A 12,191-nucleotide genomic window follows, 5' to 3' on the forward strand; every position below is an offset into this window, starting at 1 on the left:
TTTTTCATTGAGGTGACAAATTTACCCAGCTTCATGTTGAACACATCAAAATTGGAATATTTAGAGTTATACGTAGAGCATGCTCTAACAAGATATGAGTTTTTGAAGTACCTAGTACGACAGAATGGAATGGCAAATAAAGCTTTGGATCTAGTTCGGGAATTAGGACATCTATATGAAATATTGCTAATAAGATATTGCGACTCGATTAGATGGTTTAGTAATTTAAACAGAAAAATTTGATCTTTTTGCTCCCTGCGCAGCTGGAGACTTACCATGTTATCACTATCAAACAATTTGAATCTATATTTCAACCATTTAATAAATTTATTTTGGATTTTTTCAATGGCATTAATATGCACTGCATATTGAGGACTCCAAACGACCGAAGCGAATTCTAAATGCGATCTGACAAAGGCATTATAAAGTAAAATAATGGTTCGAGGATCACTAAAATTTTTACTTTGTCGGAAAATAAAACCTAACATTCTATATGCCTTTGACGTAATTTTGTCGATATGAGAAGTGAGCTGAACCTTTCTGATGGCGGTATAGTACATTGTAGGAGAGGACGGAAAATCGCTAAAAGATGGACGAGTGAGTTCGAGGGCCGACACGTTAGTGGAGGCCCTCGAATAATACGAGTCCATCTTTAGCGTTTCCGGCCGAGGCATTACATAGTGCTTTTCACGACTACTGCGAGGAAATAAGAAAACATTTGCATAACTATAAGTACTAGCCCGCGATTTCTCTGGTAGCAAATTACTAGCCGCTGCCTGCACTGTCTCTTGAATTTCGGTAGGCGTCAGCGTAAGAATATCATTTTCTTCACTAGAAGAACTCATTTTTATAGCGAGCGTAGATACGAGTTTCTTATATTTTTTAGTGAAACATAATTTACACTATCTAATTCAGTAGGTATTTTCAGATCCCGCCTTTTTTTACTTTTTTTACCACTTTTAAGAGGCGTTTTTCTGTTATTTGCTTCAAACCGACTCTAAAATTAGAAGCGTTTTTGCTAATAAAACCACAAAAAGCTACAAAAGTAAAAAACGCCTTAAGCGTGAACTGAATGGATAATTGTTAAAAAAAAATGAAGTGAATGGTTTTGATATTTCTTTTTTTTTAAACAAGAAATTGGTGCTATAAATAACCTAATTTTATTTTTGAAGGAAAAAGTTGCGCAAAAAAAGACCTTTTATTGATTTTTATGTTTTAAATGATACTCATTGCTGTAGCGAAGTGTCACCAATGACAGATGATGACAACAATGAAACATTGTAGTAGTGGTGCTTCAGGTGCTACAGCTATTGCCTACTTTCCAGCTTGGTTTTAGACCATCTATTGCCACATTTCCGAACAGTGGCGTGAAAAATTTTTTCTGATACCCCTTACTAGTAGTTATATATTTACAAAAATATGATTTAGCCTATGCAACTTCTGACACTGATTTCGCAGTGAAAATCGATGTTGTAATTTTTTTTACTATTTTTCTCACAATCAGTAAACAATTACGTGACACATATATTAAACACAAGCAAAAATAAAAAATCATGCAAAGAAGGGTTAAAAGTCAGAAGGGCGACATTTTTGGGACTAAGTAGTTGTATTGTATTGTAGTTCGGGCGATTTTTTGCAACTCGACGTCCTGCGCCTATTTTGCGTGATAGGGGGAGGGCAAGTCCTGCCAGCCCAGCTCCTCGAGGAATCCCACCAAACCTTTGATGTTGAGTAGGACCTCGGGGAGGTCTCTCGGGGATCCGAGATGTTTTGCCCTGTATGGGGCCACTCCGCTGCATTCCAACACCACGTGAGAGGCTGTTTCTTCTTTCTCCATGCACCCACGGCATAGGGGACTGTCTGTGTTACCTTTGAGAGTAGTTATTTCTGATAATAAATATGTGACGTTCCACGGCAAAAGGTACCTTATCGCGGCGGGCGCTTACGTCGCATAGCGCCGCAATAATATTGGAGCGGCGTTAATAACGCTACGTCTTACGTAGGCGAACAACGCGCGAACGCGGCGCGGCGCGGCGCGGCGAAATCAATCCTTTGATGCCCATAGAAGTGTCCTACGTAAGCGATCTCGTTGCGAACGCGGTGCGGCGCGATTTGCACGCGAATGTCAGGCGGCGCGGCGCGGCGGCGGCCGCTTTCGCCGCGCCGCGCCGCGCCGCGTTCGCGCGTTGTTCGCCTACGTAAGACGTAGCGTAATAGCATAAGCGCCAACCGCCATAAGGTACCTTTACCGTGGGACGACACATATTAACTTAAAAAAAAAACGTATAGGTAAACGTAAACGTATCTATGAAAAATCTATCGAATCGATATCTATCAAACGGAAAAGAAAATTCCACTATTCTAGGGTGAAAATATAAAAATTCCTAAAATACTACGGAACCCTAAACAGCCAGCACAGCCAAAAAATATTAACGCATTTAAATATGCACTTTAACTACTGCACGGAAGCTTCAAAAACCTTTAACACAAGTAATACACGTGAATTATGCGATCGTGCATACAAACCGAAACCTTGACTGCCCATCGGTGGACCTTATGCCTATAGTAATAAGGTTCAGGAACTGTCAGTTAACAGTGTGGCCGATGGTATAACTTAAGATGGTGATATTAGCACATAAGTATAGTGTATAACACGTCGGCTAGACGTGTTTTATGTAAAATAATAATTAAATTAATTTCTATAGTATTACTTTTTATATTTGTTTTATAAATAAATAAATAATAAATAAATTAATCAATTAATTAAATTAATATAATTAAAGCAGTGATTTCTAAGTGTACTTTAAAGTGCCAGTTGTGATATTTTGAACGAGTTTCGATTATATTAAAAAGTAAGTTACTATTTTTAATTATTTAATAAAAAATTGATCAATATTATATTTATAATTTAATAAAAATACAATTAGGTAAAATAGAAAACGATTAAATCTAGTCAATATAATTTAATTGGTTGTGTTTTTAATTGATTAAATTCAGATTAAAAATAGCTAAAATAAAAAAATACTAATTAAGTATAAGGTTAATGCGCAGTCAAAAATTTTAATTTAATTAATTTTAATTAAATATACTTATTACGTTTTTAAAAATATTTACGAATAATGTAATGTAATGCAAACGTTTATTTCAGACATGTCCTAGTCCATATACATAACATAACAAACATAAGTAATTAAAAATAAATAATTCATTACAAATTTATTAAAACAACACAAATGATTCAAATTAAAACAAAACTAAGTCAAATTAATTAAAATGATCCCTTAAATCGTAATAATTTAAAATTATTAAAATGCAAATATTCAATTATAATGGACAGTTTTTATTTAATGTGTTTATTTATTTATTTAATCTTAATTGCACAATAAGAAACTTATCGAACAAAAGGCGGACTTAATGCATTCTCTACCAGTCAACCTTAGGGCAAAGCAGAGAAAAATCTCTGCTTTACTTTCGCCTAAAACTTACAATTTTATTTTTTCATACTTTCCGGGTTTTACAATAAACGTAAAAAGATGTGTGAATATATACTTCCTGGGCTGTTTTTTTTTGTCGTATTTTTTTGTTAAGTACCTACATATGTACCTACATTAGTACATTATGGATAAAATTTGATGGATTTGAATGATGAAATTGAGCTCCTCATTCTGGGTGTAATAAATACGAAATTCCAAAATGGGACAAAATAATGACTGTAATTTTCCTATGAATTACAAAAATTCCATACGTTTTCGTGACTCAGTAGAATATTTCGTAGAAAATAGCTACGGCTAAATTGCGCTTACATTGTATAGAATAGGGATATGTGTTCTATCATACCCTGAGTGTCCCTGACCATCTATCTACCATTTCTTTTTCAAAATCCAACGAATAAATAAAATTGTCAACAAATAAAAAAACTAGTGTTGTGAATAACGGTTATTTTTAGGCTTAAAGACTCGAGCTCTCAAGACTCGTAAGTCTTGAAGACTCGACTATATTTGAGAATTGTATTTAATTTATTAATAAATAAAAAAATAACCTAAACAAAAAATAAATAGATAAATGTAAGAAATCGTCTTTGCTGCCTTTAAGGCGTTAAGCCTCGACAGGCGTGGCTCACTCCGCGATTTCGTTGCTTTGCTACAGGTAGCTAAAAGTACATCCGTTCGACCCCAATTTTGGGGTTTGCCATAAGCCGCGCGTGGCGCTGTCGCCACCTAGCGGCCATATCTGTGCTGATCGTAACAGACGCGTTTTGTTAGAGAGCGAGTCTTCTGTACCTAGTACTATTATTTATTCTGTGGCCTCGAGAGTCTTAACGTTTCGAGTCTTTAAGCCTCGAAATGAGCGTTACTCACAACCAAAAACCCCATTTAAGGGGTATCCAGACGGGACTAATGAAATCAGTCGATTTGTTCAGGAAAATAATTTTAGTCAATCTCATCTAGCGTCCACACGTACACAAATTAAATCAACAATTTGCATTTACTATGAAAATTGGCATTTTTGTGTCCGCACCTGCTGATGTGATCGGGGAATCGGTATTTGCGTCCGCACGGCCCTGTTCGATCGGAGAATTTCATCAGATTGGTGAAAAATTGTCTCGTCTGGATACAGCTTTAGATACCCAAGAGCGTTCAAAAACAGAAAACGAACAAACCTAAATGGACTGCTTTAACACTTCCGTCATCAGCATGATCAGCAAAGATTTATTTGATTTTGTTATTACCTTGAAGCAGGGATGCCAACTTAGTGGTTTTACCACTAAATTTAGGGGGAAATAAATCAGCTAGGGGGTTTTTTAGGGGCTAAATATTTTTAGTGTTTTTTTAGAGTAGAAAAGTGAGGCAAATTTGAAAAAATGTAGGCGCGAAGGGATATCGTCCCATACAAAATCTGATCTTCGCGCCCTTTTCTACCGACAAGATTAATTTTCTTGACCATTTATGTATAACGTTCATTTGTATGATCATTAAAATGTCGAACCGGTTGAAAATCATAATAATGTTCTAAATTTGGAATATCTACAATAATTTCTTTTATTTTTTATTTAGTGGGTTTTCCAAAATAATAGTACAGTTTTAGGGGTTTTTAAGTTGAGCTCAGGGGTAAAAAAAAATTGGAGTTGGCAACCCTGCCTTGAAGTTTTGTGGTGCACACACAGAATAAATAATAGTATGTAGTAGGTACTGTACCTACACTCAGTACAGCAACGACACTTCCTACAAAACCGAAGTTTGACAGCGATTCAGGGCGAATCAAAATGCCTCTTCCTTATGTAAGACACTATCCATATCCCTCGGGTAGTCAACATTCAAGTCATCGTCTTATCTGTGGTTGTGTACGCAAAGGGACGTCAAGTTGTGCCAACCCTTAATTGCTCGGAGTAATGCTGAGCCGAACGGAGCCGAGAATACACGAAAGGAGTGTCTCCCCACTGGTGCATCTTATGCAATAGCACAGAATAAATAATAGTACTAGGTACAGAAGACTCACTCTCAAACAAAACGCGTCTGTCACGATCAACACAGATATGGCCGCTAGGTGCCGACAGCGCCACGCGCGGCTTATGGCAAACCCCAAAATTGGGGTCGAACGGATGTACTTTTGCGGAGTGAGCCACGCCTGACAAAACCGAAGTTTGTCAGCGATTCAGGGACGAATCAAAATGCCCCTTATGTAAGACACTATCCATATCCCTCGGCTGTGTAGTTAGGGTAGTCAAATTAGGGTAGGGTAGGATGAATTTTGAACCTCAGATGGTTGTGTACGCAAAGGGACGTCAAGTTGTGCCAACCCTTAATTGCTCGCAGCAATGCTGAGCCGAACTGAGCCGAGAATACACGAAAGAAGTGTCTCCCCACTGGTGCATCTCATGCACCAATAGGTGCGAGCAAGATACCTAATGACGACTATTGCATTTCGTACGCTCTAATCGGCGTGCGCGCCGAGCCGTGAGATCAAATCTATTCAATTGAATTCAAGTTAAACCTATTTGACGTAAATACTCGTAAAGATTTTTCCATTTTTCAAACATCAAAAATTTATTCAGCAAATATTAGGCCACATGTCATATTTTTACAAGCAATAAAATAACCAAAATTATAAAAAAGAACAATTACAAATATGGAATCAATGAAATATTAGATACTTTATTACTCAAAATATGTATACAGTCTCTAAATGTCGAAAACAAAAAAAACTATAATAAAAAAACAAATAACACAAATATGTACTAAAATTCTTTAGATATGTAAAAGTCTCTATTATATTATCCTTAGAAAATGTAAAAGGGTCTCCAAGACTTGAATTCTTTATCTTGTAATATTAAGTACATACCTAATTAATACAAATAATCCTATTCAATTCAAAGCCTTAATTAATTACAAAATCAGAATCTGTATCCAGAAGTAATCAACCGTTTTATCGTAAAAGTAATTTGCAAGAAATCATTTACATATCGTAGCGATAGTTCCGGTTTAGTATTTTTTGTTAAATCATTGTTTTTAATGGAAAATCTTGCACACGCCTGTTTTGTAGGGACATGGCGGCGCGTCGCCGCAGTATCGTATTACATAGTTAGTCAATAGTAGCAGATGAGACTATGCGTTAAAAATATACATACCTAATATATATATGTGACGTCCCACGTTAAAGGTACCTTATGGCGGTTGGCGCTTACGCTATTATTAACGCCGCTCCAATATTATTGCGGCGCTATGCGACGTAAGCGCCAGCCCCCAAAAGGTACCTTTTTCCGTGGAATGTCACATACTATTAAGCTGCAGGTCAACCACTTATCTAACGCGGATGGTAATGAAGTTGAGCTCTACATAAATCATCATCATTTGTGTTATTAGTATTCTTTATTCATCATTTTTCTTAGGCTAGGGTTTTTATAATATGAATATAAAAACACTTACAAAACAATAAAAAATACATATAAACACATTATAAAAAACCTAACCTAGGGTGCCGCCAGCAGCGGGGCAAGGCCCAAGCTACCGGTGGTCAGGGCTGCAGAGAGAGGAACCGACGTACTATCCAGTACGTATTATTAGTTATTATTATTTGTGCTAATAAACATCTCTTATTCTTATTCTTATCACTTCATTTGTAGGTATGAGTGTTAGGAAATCTTATATTTGAGGATTTCAAATATCTCAGGATTATTGTTCACTGGGTTAATGGTTTAACCGCTTAACTCCGGGTTAGTGGGATGGTACAAGTGGCGCTTATCTAACGCGGATGGTAATGAAGTTGAGCTCTACATAAATCACTTCATTTGTAGGTGTATATGTTAGGAATTATAATAAATCTTATATTTGAGGATTTCCCTCAATTACTCGTAGATCCCATCGTCAGAAATTGATTGTGACTAAAATGGGACCCATTGGGAACTACGTATACAGGGTGATTTCTGGGTCGTGATCCAGAACCACTTTTTCTGACTCTGTAAATGATCCACATTATCATATGGTAGTATTTGATTAAAAGATAATTACTTTAATTATTCTTATTTTTCAAGTAAAATTAATGTTATACTAAGTAATTATGGTCACCCTATGACTTTTGACATACGCTTTATGGAAAGCGACAAGACGTCACATTGAGTAAGGTCACCAAATTGTATGCAAAAATGTTTTTTCCTACTTGTGATCTGGAAAATAATCATCATTATTGGTGATATACAATAATTAACAACATCATTAGGCTCATCTTTGGATTCTGTATGATGTCTAGCTCTCTTGCTCCACGACCCCGAAATCACCCTGTATACATTTGAAAAAAAAATACCAAATCGGTTCAGAAGTGATGGAGCTCTGAGGGTAACGTATGTACAAATATAAATAAAATTCATTTATTTCAAGCTACAAAGCTCATAATAAATTCACTTCCTGCAAATCGATTCCCAGTCCACTTAGGGTTGCCAGATGGTCGGGATTTGGCGGGATTCTCCCGATTTTTAGCATGTGTTCCCGATTCCCGACAAAGTCTAAACTGTCCCGAAAAACAGCTTCACGTTATAAAACAACAATTTCAAGTTCCGAACTGTCGTCGAGCGAGCGAGCTGACGTAGTGCCAATAATGTAAAATATCGTTGTTTTTAAAACAATTACTTTAATTTCAATGTATTTTTTTTCCCGACTTAAGTCCCTAAATCCCGAAAAATTTATGTTGTTTCCCGATAATATTTAGCGCCTTTCGATCTGGCAACCCTAAGTCCACTATACCTTGGATCTCTTTAAATCAAGAGTGAATAGAATAGACATCTCTGTAGCGATGCTACATATTTGCCTAGGATAAATGCATGCTTTTCCATACAAGATAACCGGTACAACATGACTGTCGCATTTCCAACAAAATAACATACACCAGAGTATGACACTTATGTAAAACTATAATGTACCTTCTCAGCTGTAGGTTGGTTGGCATATCCTGCCTCCTGGTTAGCTGGTTTCGAAGAAACAAGTCTAAAGAGTATGCCACTTGAACGGAACTTGTCACCCAAATTGCGCGGAGGTTGTTGAACCAAACCTGGCTTCATGCATATCAAAATGATCCTCCTAGTCTACCTAAACTGCTCAAATAGGTCACTTCCTAATTTAATTAGTATTTTAGAATCATTTTCGGAATTTTTATGAAACATAAATAAGGTTGAAATTTTGACAGGAGAACTGTCAGAGAGTAGACTATGCGTTTAGTTACCGCATCGGAAAGAAGGTATTCCGAATGCGGTAAGCATGTTCCACCCTAGACTGCATCGGCACTTAGCATCAGGCGAGATTGTGGTCAAATGTTTATCTTTTCCAATAAAAAAATAATAATTTAAGAACACAAAAATATGGACACACATCGACACGTCAATAGAAGACTTAAGGTAAGGTGGGGTAAGATTATCACCGGGGCAAGATAAACACTTGTATGGAATCCTCATACCTATACTGTTTGTTTTGTGGCAATAGTAAACTATGTTCGTCTTACCCCACCTTACCTTAATTGAGGCATTATCTATGAAAAGGGACCTTATTGTCGATGGCGCTTACGCCATTATTAACGATGCTCCGATATAAATACAGACAGAGACAGACAGATTCATAGATAACGTCACAATTGACTTAATCATCCAACATGTTGTATGCAATATGCATACAACAAATAAATCGCCTGAGCTAAGTGGTTGACCTATAGCTAATAAACTTTGGATCCAGTTCTATAAGAATAAACAACTATTTCAAAGTGACGCACGTGAGCAAATGGTTGCAGAAATACATTTATCCATTTGACCACAAACACGCACGCATACCTACGCTTAAACCTTTCATATACTTATAATAATATGTGGTCTAAAATTGTGGGCTCAAACCTTGGTTGTGTTAATTCATAAAGCAGAAAAAACGTCATCGAAAAAACGCAAAAACATGAAAAACGTCGTTTGGATCATTTGCGATTTTACTAGCGGTGCGCGCGCCACATAAGTAGGTATATTTTCCCAGTTTGGAAGTTTCCGGGGTACCTACAATAACAAATAGCAAGTTTTTGTGAAAGTAATATCGATTGAAATATTTTGACCGATTAATCCGCCAGACATATCTGACCACAAATAGTTATTTTCACCATACAAGCTGGTAAATACTCTCTTAATTATTCAAAACCTGATGAGAAATTTGCATTTTATACACAAGAGTGGCAAAACACACCTCTTGTTCGCTGAACAACCAGCCCAAAAACTTCGAATCGACTTTTGAGTGATGTTTAATATAACTTAACTAGAGAGTTTAATGTAATTTAATTACTAAATCAATGACGCCATCTTTGTAATTGTAATATTTTTTGGAATGTAAAGTGTGCTTATAATAAAATGTTATTGATTGATTTTAATTAATTTTAACAATTTCATTTTTCTGGATCTGACGGAACATCTGTTCGTAAATCTATTTCTGGCTATTTTTGTAACCTACAAAATTTATTATTACCATTACGTAAAAATGCGTGTCCTATTGAGCCAAAACTAAAGAATTCGTCAGCACAAAATGTCTGAGTAATGAAAATATTTAAAAATGCATATTGACAAATTCGATGTTTGTCAGACATTGACCTGGTTTTGTGCTATGTTTAAGTATATTAACGAATACGTGAGTTTAAATTATGCTATTATTTGCTTATAGACGTCTGTTTTAGGGTTCCGTGGCCACAATAGCAAATACGGAACCCTTGTAGTTTCATAATGAAAAAATTGAGAAGATAAAGCTTATAAAAATAAAGTTAAAACTTTCCATGGAAATTATTTTGTCTATGATCGGTTGAGCGATTATACTTGGTCAAGCAAATCTTGTCAGTATTAGAAAAAGGCGGCAAATTAACAAAATGTAGGCGCTTAATGGATTATCGTCTCATAGAAAATTTGAACTTCGCGCCTTTTTCTACTGACTAGATTTGCTTTTATTCTGATATTGATAATGAGTTTATTCTTCTTAAATCAGAAAACTTTATTTAGAAAAAAAACGTTACGTTGTTACGTAATAATAATAAAGTACCTAATTTATACATAGCAATTACGGTTTTTTGTGCTACCGCCCGCAGACAGAAAAAAGAATACGTCGGAAACCTTATTAATAAGATTCCGTGCTATAATTAAGCCACAATGTAATTTGCAGTGTGCATATGCATAAGATATTTGCATATAAGTCAGGACCTGTATAATATTGAAATGTTGCGCATTTTAATACCATTCTAGGGTCTCGTAGTCAATTAGGAATCTACTTAAGCTACTAGGGAGTGCTCCCGGTACTGGTTTTCTATACAAACAGTACCGGAACCGGGAATTCCCGGTTCTCGCCATACAAACTCAGTACCGGGAGCATTCCCTATAAGCTACTCAAATATAAGCCACGTCCGTCTGTCTGTCCGTGTCTTATCGTCGGTCTTTCAAAAGCAAAAGAGGGCTTGCAAGTGAACTTTTTAGCAAGTCTTTCCATGAAATACATTTTAAATGTGACTGGTTAAGCCGTTTTTAGGGTTTCGTGCCCTAAGGGTAAAAACGGGACCCTATTACTAAGAATACACTGTCCGTCTGTCTGTCACCAAGCTGTATCGTGTCTCATCAACCGTAATAGACATACTTAGTTTAAATTTTCACAGATGATGGATTTTTGTTGCCGCTATAACAACAAATACTAAAAACAGAATATAATACATTGTATTTAAGTGGGCTGCCATACAACATACGTGATTTTTTTGCCGTTTTTTGCGTAATGGTAGGTTTCCCTACGTGCGCGATTCCGACTCGCACTTGGCCGGTTTTTAATCCAGTTTCTTCGTGATATAACCTTCTTAGCTTCATAGAAAAACAACTAGGAAATGTCAATATTAATGTTGCGATATATGATGCTTTACAGCGAGCTGCAGAATTGCATAGCCACGTGAATTAATCCATTAAGAAAGTGACCATGCAATTTAGCGGCCGTGTGTGCGAGCCGGGGTCAGGCGTGGCTCACTTCGCGATTTCGTCGCTTTGCTACAGGTAGCTAAAAGTACATCCGTTCGGCCCCAATTTTGGGGTTTGCCATAAGCCGCGCGTGGCGCTGTCGCCACCTAGCGGCCATATCGGTCCTGATCGTAACAAACGCGTTTTGTTAGAGAGTGAGTCTTCTGTACCTAATAATATTATTTATTCTGTGCCGGGGTTTAATAATAAACCCACCACCTTCATTTTGAAAGCCTTTCCGCTGCGCTAGAGATAATGATCATTACATCTACGGTTCTAATTATCATTAATTAAGTGAACAAAGTCGTTAACCTCGTTGATTAAGAAATAAAAGTTACTAAATTGTAACATTGCGTAGTCATAGTATAAAGGCCTGAGCAAACCGGCGGAGCGCAGCGCAGATCACTTTAAAATTATCAATGTATTTTCTTCCCTATTTCAATGACCTTCAGGTATAAATTTAAATGCTTTGAGACCGACCTCGGAGCATCACGGAGGATAGTTACTCCGCGGCATCGAGGAGCCCGTTAGAGGATACCGCGGCGGTAGGCGCCGGCATGCCGCGGCATCCCCCGGCATGTGCCGAAGTGCTCTCTGATGCGCCGGCCGCCAGCGCTCGGGCTGGCGGGCGCTCGCAGTATCGCGGGAGATTTTACCTCGCCGGTGTGCGCTGCGCTTCGTAAATCCTCCTCGGTGATCTGCG

General features: G+C 37.1%; 1 protein-coding gene and 1 long non-coding RNA gene across 2 annotated transcripts in view; one reads left to right on the forward strand and one right to left on the reverse strand.

Moving 5' to 3' along the window:
- On the reverse strand, positions 1–757 carry LOC134677959 (uncharacterized). Its single transcript, XR_010100137.1, has 2 exons — positions 122–757; positions 1–84 (listed from the first exon to the last, which is right to left on the reverse strand). It is a non-coding gene; the product is annotated as an uncharacterized LOC134677959 (long non-coding RNA).
- A 1,968-nt stretch (positions 758–2,725) lies between these two features.
- Positions 2,726–12,191, forward strand: part of LOC134677978 (fatty acyl-CoA reductase wat-like) — a 38,564-nt gene continuing 29,098 nt past the window's right edge. The window contains exon 1 of the mRNA XM_063536410.1: positions 2,726–2,852. Coding sequence (XP_063392480.1) covers position 2,852 — 1 coding nt within the window. The 5' untranslated portion in view covers positions 2,726–2,851. The remainder of the gene's footprint in view (positions 2,853–12,191) is intronic.

Source organism: Cydia fagiglandana, chromosome 27 (assembly GCF_963556715.1).
Source record: "Cydia fagiglandana chromosome 27, ilCydFagi1.1, whole genome shotgun sequence".
Lineage (NCBI taxonomy): Eukaryota > Metazoa > Arthropoda > Insecta > Lepidoptera > Tortricidae > Cydia > Cydia fagiglandana.